A 16,874-nucleotide genomic window follows, 5' to 3' on the forward strand; every position below is an offset into this window, starting at 1 on the left:
GGTCAGAAGGGGCTTTAGAAAAATCACTTTTGTGGCTGAATGAAGGATGGACTGGAGTGGGGAGACCTTGAGGCAGGCAGACCCATGAGCAGCCACTGAAGTGGTCCAGATGTGATGAGGACCCATACCAGAGAGGGGGCAGTGTCAGAGGAGAGCGGAGATACTGCAAAGGTGAAATCACAGACCTCAAGAACAGATTGGATATGGGGTGTGAAAGGTAGTGAGGGATCCAGCGTGACCAGGTCACTCCCAGCGAGCCTGAGGCACTGGGAGAATAGTGTTATCCTCCGCAGTAATGGGGAAGCTAGGATGCACGGAGGGTTTGGGGGAAGGACATATTGAGATGGCTAAAAGACAGCTGGAGATACAAGGTTGGAGCCCAGCAGAATTTGGGGCAAGATAGGTAGATCTGAGAATCACTGGGCACAGAGATGCTAACTAAATCCACGAAACCTCATGAGATCACCATGTCAAGTAATCTAGATGGCCAAGAGGGTCCAGGACAGAAACTTGATGGATACCTACAGCTAACTACAAAGTGAAAAGAAGAGAGAGAAGGAACAGTCAGAGAGGTAGGAGGGAATCCAGGAGAGGTGACCTGAAAACCTAGGGAAGAGAGTATCAAGGAGGACAGAGTGAATAACAGTATTAGGGGCTGCAGGGAGATCAAGGAGAATGAGGATCAAGAGAAGGCTGTTGGTGAGTCAAATTTATAAGAATACAAATTATTCCCCAATTGATAAATGGTTAAAAGCTATGAACAGGCAGTTTTCAGATGAAAAAATTAAAGTTATCTCTAGTTACATGAAAAAATGATCTAAATCATGATTAGAGAAATGCAAATTAAAGTATCACATCACACCTAACAGATTGGCTAATATGACAGAAAAGGGAAATGATAAAAGTTGGAGATGTGTGAAAATTGGAACACTAATGCATTGTTGGTGGAGTTGTGAACTAATCCAATTATTCTGGAGAGCAGTTTGGAATTATGCTCAAAGGGCTACAAAACTGTGCATACCTTTTGATCCAGCAATACCACTATGAGATCTGTATCCCAAAGAGATCATAAAAAATGAACAAGGACCCACAGGTACAAAGATTTTAGCAGCTTTTTTTTTTTTGGAGGGCAATTGGGATTAAGTAACTTGCCCAAGGTTACACAGCTAGTTTTTGTGTGTGTATGTTTGTGTGGGTGTTAAGTGTCTGAGGCAGGAACTGAACTCAGGTCCTCCTGACTCCGAGCCAGTGCTTTACTCACTGTGCCACCTAGCCGCCCCTAGCAGCTCTTTTTTTTGTGGTGGCCAAGAATTGGAAATGAAGGGAATGTCCATCAGTTGGGGAATGGTTGAACAAGTAGTGGTATATGAATGTAATGGAATACTTTTGTGTGGTAAGAAATGATGAGCAGATGGATTTCACAAAAACCTGGACATATTAACTGATGTTGAGTGAAGTGAGCAGAACCAGGGGAACACTGTATAATACAGTAACAGCCACATTGCATGACGATCAACTTTGATAGATTTGGCTCTTCACAGAGATACAATGATCTAAGACAATTCCAAAAGACTTCTGACAGAAAGTGCTGCCCATATGTGAATGCAGATCAAAGCATACTATTTTCACGTTTTTTCTTGTGGTTTTTCCCTTTTGTTCCAACTCTTCTTTTATAGCATGACTAACGTGGAAATGTTTAGCATGATTGTACATGTATAGCCTATGTTGAGTTGCTCACCATCTTGGGGAGGTGGGAAGGGAGGGAGGAAGAAAAAAGTTTGGAATTCGAAATCTTATGGAGCAAATGTTGAAAATGAAAGAAAAATTTTTTAGAAAAATAAACAGCTGTTGGATTTGGCAACTAAGAGATCACTAATAACTTTGGGAGGAGCAGTTTTGATTGATTAATTAGGTCTGAAGCTGGATTGTGAGGGGTTAAGAAGACAGAAGGTATAGGAGTCAATTGTAGATGAATTTTTTGAGGAGTTTAGTTTAAAAAAAGGCAGTTAAATAGGGATGGAAGGGTCAAGGGATGTTTTTTTCAGGTAAAGAAGACATGGGCATGTTGTAGGCAGTGGGAAAAGGGTTAGTAGAGATAGACTGAAGTTCAGGAAAAGTGTGGGGATGACAGAAGCGGGCAATCTGTTGGAGGAACTGGGATACAATGGAGGAACTTGGGCAGGTGGAGAAAGCCTTGGTCAGGAGCAAGACCACCTCATCATGGGAGACAGGGGTGAAGAAAGTGGCAGAAGTCAGGCAGTGATAGGAGTGATTGGAGATAGGAGATGTGGAAAAGGGCAGGAGAGGGGGCTCATGATGAACAGCCTCAAGTTTTTAGAGCCATGGGAACTCTGAGGAGGGATGAGAAGGTTTGGAACAGCTTCTGTGGAGAGTGTGAGAGTGAGGTAAAGAGGGAGGCATAGCAGGATTGCTTTATAGCAGTGAAGGTCCACGTGAAGTTGAACAACATAAATTTGTTGTAGACCCAGTCAGAACAATTGCATGATTTTCTCTACCTTTGTTCAATGTACCTGTGTAGGAGCTAAGGTGTTGAATGGTAGGACTGATCTAAGGCTCAGGCTTTACTGGGTGTAATCAGTGATGTGAAGGGATTTCAGAACTCTTGAATGTGGAAGTGGTACATTTGTGGATGACGGCCAGATCAAGGGTAGATCTTTGTGTACAGCTGAGGTGGGGTAGAGGAGTAGCTCATGGCAGGTAAGCTGAGGTACTGAGTGGTTAGAATATCAGGGAGAGGATCACTATATATGCTCAAGTTGCAGGCATTGTGGAGGAGAGCAATTTTTTTTTGGAGGGGGGAAGGCAGGGCAATTGGGGTTAAGTGACTTGCCCAAGGTCACATGGCTAGTAAGTGTTATGTGTCTAAGGTTGGATTTGAACTCAGGTCCTCCTGACTCCAGGGCCGGTGCTCTATTCACTGCAACACCTAGCCACCCCAAGAACAAATTTTGTAAGCTAGGTACATGGGGTTCTGGAGACAACAGCTATGAGGATTGTGACTGGGTGGCAGATATGAAAAACATGACTCTCACAGGAAGAGAGGTTACTAAGTGATGGAGAAAGGGGAAAATGGCAATGGGGAGCAAGGAATATTCCAGCTCCCCATCCTGGACCAATGAGCTGAGGAGAATGAGTGAAGGTGCAGCCAATGCTGGAAAGGATGGTCAGGGAGGCTGTGTCATCAGGGGAAAGAGTCCCTTCCCCCAAACAGTGTACATTCTGTGGGGGAGATTGTGTACACGTGTGCAAACACACATGTATGTGTACTATGTTATGTGATGTAAGCATGTATGTATGTACAAGGGGCAGTAAGAAGTGAGGAGGAAATGCATTCCAGGCCTGAGAAATGGTAATACAGGCCACATTGGGAAAGGCTTTCAATGGCAGCAGAGTTGTTTCTATAATAAGGAATGACTGAAGCTCCGAACTTTGGGAAAATCACTGACAGTTGTGCAGATAATGATGTCAAACTCACAGAAACAGATCCCTGCCCTTGCATTGTTGTTCAACCTTCTGGAAGGGGAGGTGCTGAATTCAAACACTTGCAAGTGAACTGGATTTAAGTGAGGCAGGGCTGTATGCAAAGTCACCAGCCTCACTCTCTTTTGCAGAGTCATCAGAGGCCAGTGGCAAGGTCAGGACTGGTAACAGCCCCAGATGCAGTGGGAGACCACGGTCTTTTTTAAGCCAAGATCTTTCCCCGGTCTCTGCCTGAGACAACACCCATTCAGTGAATAAAGGTTAGGCAAAAATTGAGGGAAAAAGATGGTCTAGCTTGCCTTCACAAAAGAATCAGTCTGGGAGAGGAAGACCCTGAAAGTTTCTTGTACTCTATACTGACTTAAAAACCACAAATGAACATTATCTTTGTAGGATCATAGGGCACCTAGGTGGTGTGGTGGATACAGCATGAGGCCTGAAGTCAGGAAGACTCCTTCCTGAGTTCAGATCTAGCCTCAGACACTAGCTGCATGACCCTGTGCAAGACACTGAACCCTGTTTGCTTCTGTTTCCTCATCTGTAAAATGATCTGGAGAAGGAACTGGGAAACCACTCTATATCTTTACTAAGAAAACCCCAAATGGGGTCATGAAGCATCGGCCACATCTGAACAACAAATGGTGGGCTGTATTTTTATTTGTTGAACATTTTCCAATTATATTTTCATCTGGTTCAGAATGCATTCTACACCTCTGGTGTCAGAGGAGGGCTGGAGTGGGGAATGTCTTAAGCAGGGAGACTTATTAGGCAGCTATTGCAGGAGTCCAGGCAAGGAGGGATAATGGAACGAACCAAGGGGAGACTGAGTGAGCAGGGCAAAGTTAACAGACATGAGAGATAACAAGCATGAAGTCTTGTGGGGCGAGACAAATTGTGAAGGCGCTTGGGAGAGCTGGGTCCTGAGGATAGTGGTACCCTTGGCAGTAACAGGAAAGTTTGGAAGGACCTATTTGTCGAGAAAGATGCTTTTGACATGTTGAGCTGGAGAAGCCTATGGGGTGTCCATTCTGAAATGTCAAATAGATAGTGGGTGATGCTTGCTTGGTGGCCTGGGAAGAAAATGGAGTTGGATGTCTAGATCTTCATAGAGATAACTGAACCCATGTAAGCAAGTCAGGATAGAGGAGAAAGAGAAGAGGGCTTGGGATAGAACTCTGGGGACAACCTCCAGCAGGTGTGAGAAAGACGATGAGCCCATAAAGGAGATGGAGCTGAGTGGTCAGGCAGATAGAAGAACTCAAGAGAACAGCATCCCCCCAAATGCCAGAGTGGAGGAATAATCCAGGAAAGGCTGCTCAGCACTGTCGGATGCAGCAGAGAGGGAAAGAACGATGCAAATGGAGAAAACATCACGAGATTTGGCTCACTGAGAGAACACTTTTATTTTAATTGATGAAATTTGAAGTCAAGCTTCAAGAGCTACTTTGTGGTAATCCTGGCACCACCAAGTAGGTCAAACAAAAAATCTCAACACAAGTGACGTCTACTAAGTGCATCTAGGGCCATCTCCTCTCGTGGATTCAGTGATTCTATAATATTTCCAAATCTAGCACCAACCGCCTGCTTCCCTACTCCACCAGGACAACCCAAGGGCATCTCAAACTCCTCATTATCTTCTCCTCGACCCAGCCTTACTTCAATCCCCCAGGTTGGCAACCTTGGCTTTTTCCTCTCTTCTCAATAGGAATCAATTTCCAAGTTCCCCTCCACACCCACCCCCTTCTCTATATTCACAGGGCCTCCAATTCTGCTCTAGGGCCGTATTCCCTCCAGTCTTGATGGTTTTCATGGCTTCCTAACTGGTTTCCAAGTATCCAGCCCCTCCTCCCATTCCAGCTGACTTTACCAGGGAGCCCGATTTACTCCCCACGTCCAGCCTGTCTCCAAGCCACCTTTTACAGAGCTCCCATAAGCATTTTCCTAAGCACAGTGCCAGTTCCCTGCTCCACGCTCTCCAGGAGGTCCTGCACATTTAAGGTACTCCACAACCTGGCTCACACCTTTTTTTTTAAAGCCTTAATTCATATTACCCCTCCCCAGTTATCCTTCCCCCTCTCATGCCCCCAGACTAGACTGTTAGCTTAACTTTACTATTTACTTTTATTAATAGAATTAATATTGCTATCAACTTACCATTCCATTCACCACTTTCAAATATTTGTACACTTTCCCCCCATGCCTAGAAGTTCTCCACCATCTCCAGTTACCTTCTGGTGCTCTCCTGGATCCCTTTCCACCTCCCACAGGAGTGCCCTCTCCCCTCAAATGACCTGGTATTTACAGGAATCAGGAATGTAAGGCAAAGCCTTTCTTCTTTCTCTTTGGGGCACTAGCACCTTGTACAGTGTAGACACCCAATAATTTGAATTGAAATTCAAATGGAAACTGATTCCCAGAGGTAGAAATAATAATGTAGTTAACATAGGGATGTATGTGTTCCTGGGCATCAAAAAAAGGAGCTTATGGAGGACCACTATTAAAGGCTGAATAAAATAGCGATTATTGGCTCTAAAGTCTTCGGACTAGGAGGACCATCCCTTGTTTTACACGTAGGGTTGAGCCAATTCCCCATGCCATAGGTGGCTCTTGGTTCCTTCTGTCTCCTGCCAAACAGTGCATCAGATAGGTGGATGTAAATCTGACTGTCTTCTTAAACAGATTTCTGTTCTCAAATGTCTTATCATGGAGACAGATGAGGATGGTGAGGGCAAGGTCGGTTGCCGCCACCCTTACTTCTTTCCCATCTGGGGCAGCAGGTCAGTAGAGGACAGCAGGAGGGCTGTGGCTCCCTTGAGTCTCCAAAAGAGTTTCTCCTCCCCCAATCCTGATGCCAGGCTTGTCCTTTCAGCTCACCCCAGGGAAGCCATTTATCAGCTGACTTCCCGTGCTGATACCAGTAACACACTGTAACAGAGGACTGTCACCTTCCCCCATTCCAGCTGGCTTCACCAGGGAGCCCGACTAACTCACAGTTGATTGTAATTGTTCACGCTTGATGCTTTCAATGCTCCAAGATGGTTGGCAACAAGCCTTTTAAATTCTGGGGCAATTCTCCAAAGGAGGCCAAAGGTAAGACCAACATAGAGCATGATATTCATAGCAGCCTCCCTTTTGGGGACTGAAACGCAAAGTGGCGCCTCACACTTGGGGAATGGCTAAAACAAGTTGTGACTTGTGAATGTTGCTGTGCTCCAAGGAACGAGTTCAGAGAAGCACGCGAAAGTTTAGGTGAACTGATGCATTTCACCTAAGCAGAAACAGAAGGATCAAGTTCTGATAAGCAAAATCCTGTAAACTAAGGAAGTCAAACTGAGTAATTATAATCACCAAATTCCTCATTTCAATCAAGAGGCAGGGGATATGAATATGGGGGCAGAAGCATGATGTAGTAGAAAAAGCACCAAAGTCAGAAAACATGGTGTGTCACAACCAGACTCAGCTACTCACTAGCTGCATCACCCTGGGCAGGTCCCTTCCCAGACTAATCCCAGGGGAATTAGGCTGGATGGCCTCCAAGGTCCTTCTCCAGCCCTAACCCTCTGTTCCAATGAATGCTGCACACATCGTCAGATGTAGTCACCTCATCTGTTGTTTTTACTTCATTTTTCTTTGCTACAAAGCAGAGTTCAATTTCGGCTGTGGGTGTATGAGGTGAGGTGGGGTGAATCTGAACCAGCTCTATTCAAACAACTGATATAAAAGCAAAGTACATCAATAAAACATTTTTTAAAAATGGGGTAGAAGTGGTCTAGTGTATGTCGGTATTCTGCTGGGTGGTCTCTCTCTCTCTTTTTGAAGAATGGATTTTTTTTTCTTTTGGAGACTTGCTTATCCCATCACTTGGGTCTGTATGCTCACTGGGAGGTTCTCCATTTATTGCTGATACCACCCTCTGTCCTTTGGTTTTCAACCTAATTCAACTCTTGGGCATAAGTCTTCTAGATCCTTCATGGAGAACCATGAGGAAAATGGGGCTGAGCGGGTGGATGGTTAGGACTGGAAAGTCTCTCAGCTCATCTCCACTGCAAAGGCTCATAAAACCCCAAACCACACTGCCCAAAGATTCCACAAGGAAAATACAGCTACAACAAGAGAAGACAGGACACACTTTAATCTTTAAAAAAATTTTATTATCAATAACTGCCAATGTGACTCTCTTTACACAGGCCGGCTGTTTTCTATAAATATTGGTTTTGGATTAATTTAAAAGTCATACTTTTGCACCCCTTAGACAACAGAGAGTTACCCAATCATGAAAATTCTTCTCATAAGAGTTCTCGTCCTCATTCTTTCTCCTCCTCTCCCCAAAGAATGAGGACGTTTTTGCCTCTTTGGGTCTGTGTAAAGGTTCCTTGGCAGGAGTACATGCATATGACTTTAAAATAAGGACCAATAATCCACCGCTAAGGGTAATGCACAGAGAACAGAATACAGTACATAGACATCATTTCAAATAAATACCCACATATAGACAGATGAAGTTATTTTAAATGCAACAATATTTCTTATAAATCAATACTGTAATAGAAGGTGAAAATAGAGAAGTCCCCACATCTAGGAATAATAAATGTTTATTCCAGCAAACAGAACTCATTTGTTCCTGCCATTTATATTATTATTATTTATTATTATAATTTGTACTTTTTTGAGGAAAAAAATGTGTTCTTTTTCCTCCTGAAGTACCAATTTAATCATTCACACAAGCTCAACAAAAGCCCCGAGGCATGAAGGTCCAGACAAGGACTTTTGTTGACATCTTTTTTTCTGTTTCTGTTTCCTGAAATTACAATGATTAGATACCACATGCAAGAGAAGGTATTAATGTCTTGCTTTCACATTCACAAAGAATACTAATGGTTAAACCACGCCCACTGCTGCTGCCACAGAAAGCGAACACTGCCGACACCAGCGGTGCTGCCACCAGACAACCTCCATCCTCCGTCCTCCTTCCTCTGCACAGCTTGCTTCTTTGTTTAGTCAAAGTCCGTTTGGTTCCCCAAGTGTATTCAATGTTGTGTGTTTGCTTTTCTTTCTTGAGCCCTGAATTTGCCAGGATCTGCCTGGTAAAGTATCACTGACTAACAGAATTTTGCACAATTTCTCATCTCTTGTGGGATATGAGGAGACTCATTCCCAAGACCCAAAGAGCTGGGGCACTTGCTCCACATCATCCCAATTCGCAACCAGCTCGTCCGGTTCCTTTTTTTCTACACTAAACTATATCCTAGGATTCTCCCTCAAATTAGCAAAGGCACTACTGGTAACAATGAATAACAAAAAGGCGTTGAAATTGAACACCCTATAATTGACAACTTTAGAATTTTTCTTTCTAAATGTACCACGATTTGGCACAACAAACAAAGAGGTAACGAAACAATTCCAATTTGGAATTTCACTGGTACAGTCGTAGAAAATTCTGTTAATCAGTCATGCTTCACAACCTCCTCCGGCCCAGAATCTCTGGAACTTGCAGGTAATCCTACTGCTTTCATCGCTTTCATTTGATTTTTCAAGTGCCTGTTACTGTTTTAACCAGAGCAAAGTCAAGTTTTCTTCTTGTTACATTGAACTATTCCTAAGAATAATAATACAATATGAAAAAACCCCAGAATTTGAAGACCCTGGATTTCTTAATGAACATGGCAGTTAAAAATCAGTCATTTAAAACATAAACCATAACATTTCAGAATTTAAAAAGGCTGCTGAAGCACAGCACGTAACAGTTTAGCAGAGTCACCCCACTCGAGCTGGGGCTCTTACCTAAACAGAGTCGAGAGCAAAAAGAACCCAAAAAGCTTACAAATTTCTGCAACATGCCTCTGGAGAAATCAACATGGACAAACGCGTGATAGAGACCTACTGTGAGCACAAAGCCTTGCTCCTCAGAGATCTTTTCTACATGAGGAATTGAGGAAGCTAATACAATATCAAAATATCCAAAGTGCACAGGTTTAATAATCTGATAAAAAGGAATATAGGTCACAACAAAAAACGGCTTCCCCCGGTGGTGCCCTCCCTCCCCCCCGACCCTGTCTGAACGTTTCTAGTAGACTCGTTGGTTTGAAGGCGGTTTCTTCAGCACTTGTAAAAAATTTTTCCTGCAGCAATATCAGCACACGAGGTGTGCAGGTTTTCTCTTTCCAACCCAGGATATGCAATTTGGAAAATGAGTGCAGGCAGAATATTTGTGAGAAAAAGAAAAAAAGAGTGAAATTTGGGATTTCGTCCATTCCTTTGGGCAACCAGAGCTCCCTGGGCTGGTTTAGCCACCAGCATGAGCGGTTTAAGAAAGCTGCAATTTGACCGAGGGCACTGAAGGCCAATTCCGTCTCCAGGTACTACTCTATAGCTGAAAATGGGGGGGAAAAATGAGATCGTGTTAGAAAAAAATAGGTTACTTATCCAGTTAAGAGGCTTGACATCTTAATACTGATAGCACTTGGAGAGCTACAGAGTAGGTTAGTGGGGTGGCGAGAGAGGACCCAAGTGTTGGTCTGTTAGAGGGGCAGCCCCTGAGCCAGGGGGTGGGGGAAGGGGAGCTGCCCAAGCACTGGAAGCCGAGAGGGCCAGGAAGAACTGTGCCGGGGCATTTGCTGAAAAAAGATTTCTTACAAGTACTGAGTGGAAGAGGCTGGAGGAGCAAGGGGCCAGCCGGGAAGAAGCATCAGAAGGTTTATCAGTGAAGCTAAACGGTCTCTGGAAAAACATGCAGGAAGTGTGGGTCATGCAGGCCAACGCCGAAATCCAACCGACAGGAGCCTACTCGTGGAGGTAGGTGATGGCTGAAGAAATTTCCCATGTTAAAGATCCGCAAAGAGCCAAGTAAACAGAGGCTAAGACTGGACAGGGACCAAGCCCAGGAGGAAAGAGCAAAGAATGTACAAGCCCCAGAGTTCTTCATCATCTACACGTGAGGCCACACTGGCAGGATGGAATCGTTATCACGTCTGTCTCACATGACTACCTCAGCTTTGGAACAGAACACAAACATTTGGGGACAACTTTGAGAAATGACGGAGGCTGAAGACAACCCGAAAGGGTTTTTTTAAACCAATGACAGGGCATGGAAACAGTCACATCATCTCGGGTCCCCTGATAACACTGATCCCTTTTAAAACATGCTAAAATCCTCCCCTGGGCACCAGGGCTCATCTCCTGAACGCTATCCCGTGCCACGAGGCGGTCCCTTACAGACAGAGGCCCTCTAGGACTGGTTGCATGTGGGGGCAGCCTCCTGCCCCTAAGGGAAGCACTAGCCACTGGATGATACTACGTAAGAAGGAGGAGAAAAATAACGATTGCCTGGGCCACAGTGGGGGGCGTCACTAAGGGGACTGGCACAGCAGCAGGTGTAGCACATTTGCTTCTAAAATAACATAAGCTGCTCATTAGCAAAATTAAAGTCCTAATTCATGAAGATGAGCGCTTATTATAGGAGACAGAACATATACAGAGCTTTCTCGATCTTTTTTTTTTCCTGACCTCAGCTATTTTCCAAGAATTTAGTTATTGGAAAAAACAAAACAAAACCCCCACTTCTCCAATCCGCTTGTCCTACTATCAGCCCTGGAAACCACATGGGCGATTTCCATTCTTCAGCATGTTCTACATGTAAAAAAAGGGCAGAGCTCCCCATAGAAAAGGAAGGGAGGGGTGTCAGGCACTTTTTTAAAAAAGAAAAACCTAACCATGTATGTGCCTCTTCTGCTCCACCAATCCCCCAGGCCCCAGCACAGAAGCAGCAGTTTCGGCCTCCCATCCTCTACCCTCCAGGCACCAATCCTAGAGGGCCTTTGGTTTGGTTTTGGTTCTTGGGAAATTGGACTCGTGTCTAAAAGTCTCCGAGTCACCAGAGTTCTCCAATGGGCTCCAGTCTCGGTAAGGGGTCGGTGTTAGCAAGACCAACTGGTCTAATTTCCTGTGCCTGCGGCTTGCTCTGCTTGCATAATCAATGTGTGCGTGCGTGTGTGTGTGCATATGTATGTGTGTGTGTGTGTGTGTGTGTGTGTGTGTTTCAAGAATTCTCTCTTCCTCAGTTTAGAAAATCTGCTCCCTGTGTGTGCTCAGGTAACGCCGAGCCAGGACAGTCACACAGGGAACAGGTCAGATCTCGCACGTGTTCCTAGCCACACTGACCTAACTAAACTCATGTGTGGACGGCCTATGGACACGGCCTTCCTCTCCCTGAGGCTAGCCCCAGAGCCGCTATGTCAGGAGACACACCCTACTACCTTATGTCACATTCCCGAGGGGGATCCGATTGCATAACTTCTACAATATATGTGTATATATAACATGAAATGTGCAAGTTTGGGAGAACCATCTACCTCCCACCGGCCTCCTGGAAGCCGAGCCAATTGTCTCTGCCTCCAATGACCCGCATCGCCAATGGTGTGGTCCAACGGGACCGTCATGAATCTCTCCTGCGACAAATGCCTGATTTTCCATGTTGTCCTGCCACGATTTCTGGGACCACCTCATCTCCACCCTGACTGTTTGTCTGAAGAGGAGGCTGGGAAATGTGATGTGTGCTTAATTCGGCCCAGGAAGGGGAGGAGGCCGCGGTTGTGCTCTACAGACTACAGCTAGTACCACCCGACGTATACAGGCTCGAGGACAGGCTCCCTTTAATAAAAAAGAAAAAAAGGACCCCCCCCAGCCATGTCCATGGACCAAGGGGTCCAGTCCCCACTACAATAACCAAGACCAGCGTAATGCAACGTGTGTGATGCGGCTGGTAAGGACAGACTGGCAAAGCCTCCATCACTGGGGCGTTAGTGGGGCGTTAAGCGGAAAACAAAGACAGCGGACGGTTAGATGCGCAGACCATCCCGTGCGGCTTCCCAAGGGCCTCCCTAGTCACAGTAAATCTTATACTTCTCACTGCAGAACACCTGGCCGCCCAGCACGGCCCCCTCGGGCCTGTCTGCACAGGACCGCAGGTGACTTACGCTCGGGGCGCCGCTCTTGCCTTTGGAGGCCGACTTGGTGCGCCCCCTCTTGGCCTGCTCGTGGTCGAGCTCCAGGTGTTCCAGCCGCTGTGTCAGGGCCAGCTTCTGCTGAATGGCCATCCGGAGCAGGGAGTTCAGGGTCTTCTTCTCATCCTCTGCGGCGGCAAGCTGACGCTGCATCTCGTCCAGCTGGGTGACATACTCATCACATCTGCCAAGACAAGGGACAAGAGGAGTCTTAAAAATGGGCCACCTCCCCCAGGAGTCCGGCAGGCGAGAAGCCAGAGGTAGGGAGGTCCGAGGGTCGGCTCAGTGCAGTGCCCCGGCCTCCCACAGCCTTCCTCTGCAGCTAGCGAGGAAGCAAGCATGAGAGGGCTGCCCCCTGACCCCCAATCCCTTACCAGTGGGAAGGCCGCTAGCACTGGGCGAAGACGCCTTCCAAGGGCAGGCCTTCCTAGCCTGGAAGACTGGGAGACTCTGGAGTTCTCTGAATCACAGAATCTGAGTGTTGGGAGGGACCCCAGCAGCCTCTAATACTGCCCATATATGAAAAGAACTCCCAGATAAATAAATGGTCATCCATTTTCTGCTTGGAGCCAGCTAGGCCCTGGATGGGCAACCAGGAAGGCTTGAGTTCAAATCCACCCCCAGTCCCTTAACTACCTATGTGACCCTAGGCAAGCCACTAACTTTTAACTTAAACCTGCCTCAGTTTCTTCATCTGTAAAATGGGAATAACAGCAGCTACCTCTCAGGGCCATAGAGAGGATAGAATGAGACAAGCAAAGCATTTTGCAAACCTAAAAGTGTTATGTAAATGCTGGCTGCTATTATTGCTACTGGAGACCTTCCAAGGGAACCTGGCAGCCCTTGGGGCAGCCCATTCCACTTCAGGACAACTCTAAGGCAAAGAAGCCTTATAAACACTAGGCTAGCTTCCTGCTTATAATATATTCCCAGGTTCCCAGTTTCCACACAGGATTTTTAAAACAGCAAGATCCCCATGATGACCACCTGGGGGAGACAGAACCCAGCAATGCGGTCAACAAAGGGTCAGGACAGACTGGCTTTTCCATGAGTTTCTGCTCTTTGATGTAAGCCTAGCGTTGCCAAGGGCTGAGAGTGCTACGGATTGAGAAGGTCAGCCAGGCCTGGAGGATCACAGATACGGGGAAGGAAGCAATGGAGATGGTCAAGCAACTCGTCCAAAACCTCAAGGGTTGTTGGCCAATGAGGCAGGATTTGAGCCCAGGCCTCCCTGAGGCCAAGCCCAGTGCTCTACAACATGCTCAAAGTCAAGCGAGCAAGGCAGCCTTGGGAAAACACAGTTCATCATGCCACTAGTTTTCATTTCTTAGAAAACCCATCACGCGTTCAAGTTTTGCCACAACTGCACTGTAAGAGGGGCAGGCAGCACAAGCGTGTCATTCATTAGCCCCATTTTACAGATGAGAAAAGTCTCAGGAAGGCTGCAGGCTTCTGACTCCAAGTACAGCGTTCCCTCCTACAGGTCTGGCCGAGGTACTTCTGCCGCCGGGAGCTCCCAGGGAATGCGCACTTGTTCTCCGAGGTCAGAGGGGATGACCTCTTCTTATAATCCTTCACAAGAGTCATTTTTTCTGGGACAGAGTTTCTGGCCACAAGGAGGCTGCTAGTCCCAATCCAGAAGCTAACTTACTAATCCATGTGTCTGTTTGGATGGGAGAACTCCAGCAGAAAATGGTAATTAAAATGCCTTCCATATATCCACTGCATATATACGTGTATGTCTATGTCAAGGTGGACAACCCAGAGAACAATGAACCAACTTGACACCTCTTAAGCTACTGTCTTAAATTGCTATCTGCAATACAACCTCTCATGTATGTCTCTTTTGTCCCAAATTAGACTGATGACTTCCTAGTCCTAGGAATGATGTGTTGAGAAAACACTGAAATCAAATCAGGGCAGGTGCTGCGGCTGGCCATGAGGTTTCCTTTCAGGTCCAGTGTTTGAGGAGACCACAAGTCTATGGATGCTAGCTCTAATACTTCCTAGCTGTGTTGATCACTGGCAAATTATCTAGAGTCAGATGACCTGGGTTCAAATCCTGCCCCTTCTCTCTGACTCCCTGGCTGATGGAGCTGGACACCGTTATCCCTAAGGGCCCTGCCAGCTTAGATCTCAGATTCAGGGATCCAAATAAACACCTTGAATGTTCATGTTCTAAAAGGAACTCCCAGGTATTCATGAGCATATGCCTCCAAACAGCTTCTGCTTACAATGGAAGGCCCAGGAATGGGGACTGAGCTCTGAGCTGGACAGACCCATTAGGGCAGACTGGTGATGGCAGAAAAAAAGTCTCCCACAGCCTCCCAGGGAGTCTGCAATCAAGACCAGTGCTGTCTTTTCTACAGAAAATCCTTTCGTAGCCTCGGAGGAACTCACTTAAGAACTTTCCATTCGGCCCCATTGCCAGCATCAGACACAACAGGAGGGTTAAGAAACATCCTGGCAGCTGGAAATCCCATCCTGGCTCAGCCTACATCTGATGACCCACATTGAGGCAGGCACGGGCAGCTGTGCTCACTGCGGATTCACGCTACATTCCAAATCTAATTAAAGGGCTTCGCCACCTTGTGAAATCCCAGGGCAGGGCTTTCCCTGGTGGCAGATCACAAGGAGAACAGCCTCTTCTGGCTCTGAGCTCTGACTCCCCTTCCCTCCTTCCTCCTGCTTGGGTTACAGGTGATGGGATCACCTGACGCTCCCAGCAGGAAAGCTTTCCCCCTGGACCTGCCTCAACAACTGGAATGCAAGAGTCAGATTAAAAAAGAAATCCCTAAATACTCTCCTGTTGGCACCAACTGGTGAGAATGTTTCTCCCGGCCCTTCCTCTTGCCTGCCTCCCACCTAGCTCTGTCCCACCTCTGGAGGTAATTCTCCCGTCTGCTGACATCTAGTCTCCTGAGGCATCCTGATTGGCCTTAGGAAGGCCCAAGTCTCCCCAGTTATCAAGAGGAAGAAAATGAGGCCGACTGACACTGGGCATTCAGGCCTGGCTTCCCTCCTTCCTCCAGTCTTGCTGAAGGCCCAACCGCCAGGGGCTGGAGGCAGTGGCCATGGCCACAAGGCAGCTCAGGGAGCCCCGTGTGGGCCAGGGTGTGGGGGCACCATCCTAGGAAGCTCTGCTCTCATATGCCCTTCCTTCCTACAGCTTGAGAGGCCTATACCTCCAGGGAGCTGCATGGAGTTTCCCCATGAGAAAGGGACAGGCTGGATGCCAGGGGTGGTCCCCAAGCTCTGGGGTGTTAGCCCGTCTCAGCCACTTGTTGAAGCAAAGATTGACTTGGCAGAGAAAAGGTAAGCTCTTAGGGGCGGGCAGGGCAGCCCATTCCCCAAGGTGCCCCCAAGGTCTCCCCATGGAGGTGACATCATTTCACCCCAGAAGATCAGGCCAGAATCTAACTTCTCTGTTCAGACAAACGGTCAGACGGCTTCCTGATGCTTGTAGGGACATGGAGGATCACCCAAGTTAATACTCACTAAAGCTACACAGACATGGCTGCTGTGATAATTTACGGTTTCTCTGCTGATAAAGGAGACTCAGAAAGGAGTCACTTCACTCCCAGCCTCATCAGAGCTGGGACGGGGCCTGGCCAAGAGGGCCTCTCCGCTGCCCCCCACGTCTGTCTCACAACTCCAAGGCCCCTTGCCTCCGAGGCTGGGCGAGGCCCACCCGGGGCCGGGAACCAAAGGGGAAGGGGTTACCTGGTGGCAAACATGGCCCGCAGGGAAGAGAAGGTGGCGGCGTCCTCCTTGAGGGCCTTCAGCTCATTCCGCAGTTTCATCATGGTCTCCGTCACCATGGCCTTCTCGTTCTCGTACTTGCTCTTCAGGTTGGCCAGGGCTACTTCCGCTGTCTGGGAATGACCGAGGACAGGAGAGATGAGTGGCGGGGCTTGTGCCTTAGGAAAGTGGGCAGCCTCTTGCTTGCCCCTCCCCACCAGGCAGCAGGTACCACATCCTCCCCAACCTTGAGTGGCCCAGCTCGAGGTTCCAGACTCACAGCACCCAGAGTTGGAAGGGGGCCAGCTAGGGTCATCCCCACCCGGTCTCCACGAGAGCCCTCTCTACAACCTGCCTGATGTGGGATCACCCGAGCCTCTGCTCGACGGCTTCCAGTGAAGGCAGAACTGTGAGTGAGAAGGCCGCTTCTCCGGAAATGCTAAGACAGGTCGGAGAAAGGACTTTAATGCCAGCAAATAAAATAGGCTGGGAAGAGGAGGAGTGAGTGTGCGTGTGTGTGCGTGTGCACATGTGTGCATGCTGAGTCTACCTTGGTGAGGCCCTCCTGAAGACCTCAGCCCTTGTGTGCTCTCTGTCTCTGTCTCTCTCATGAGCTATAAGTCTTCTTTTGAC

At 47.4% G+C, this 16,874-nt stretch overlaps 1 protein-coding gene across 1 annotated transcript in view; it reads right to left on the minus strand.

The window, feature by feature from the left end:
- Positions 1–7,630: 7,630 nt before the first annotated feature.
- BICD2 (BICD cargo adaptor 2) overlaps positions 7,631–16,874 on the minus strand; it is a 28,386-nt gene continuing 19,142 nt past the window's right edge. The window contains exons 6-7 of the mRNA XM_069084578.1: positions 16,224–16,375; positions 7,631–12,684 (exon numbers count right to left, since the gene is read on the minus strand). Coding sequence (XP_068940679.1) covers positions 12,378–12,684; positions 16,224–16,375 — 459 coding nt within the window. The 3' untranslated portion in view covers positions 7,631–12,377. The remainder of the gene's footprint in view (positions 12,685–16,223; positions 16,376–16,874) is intronic.

This window comes from Petaurus breviceps, unplaced genomic scaffold (genome assembly GCF_028583685.1).
Source record: "Petaurus breviceps papuanus isolate PSGF00001 unplaced genomic scaffold, PetGlider_PUasm1.0 174, whole genome shotgun sequence".
NCBI classification, from domain to species: domain Eukaryota; kingdom Metazoa; phylum Chordata; class Mammalia; order Diprotodontia; family Petauridae; genus Petaurus; species Petaurus breviceps.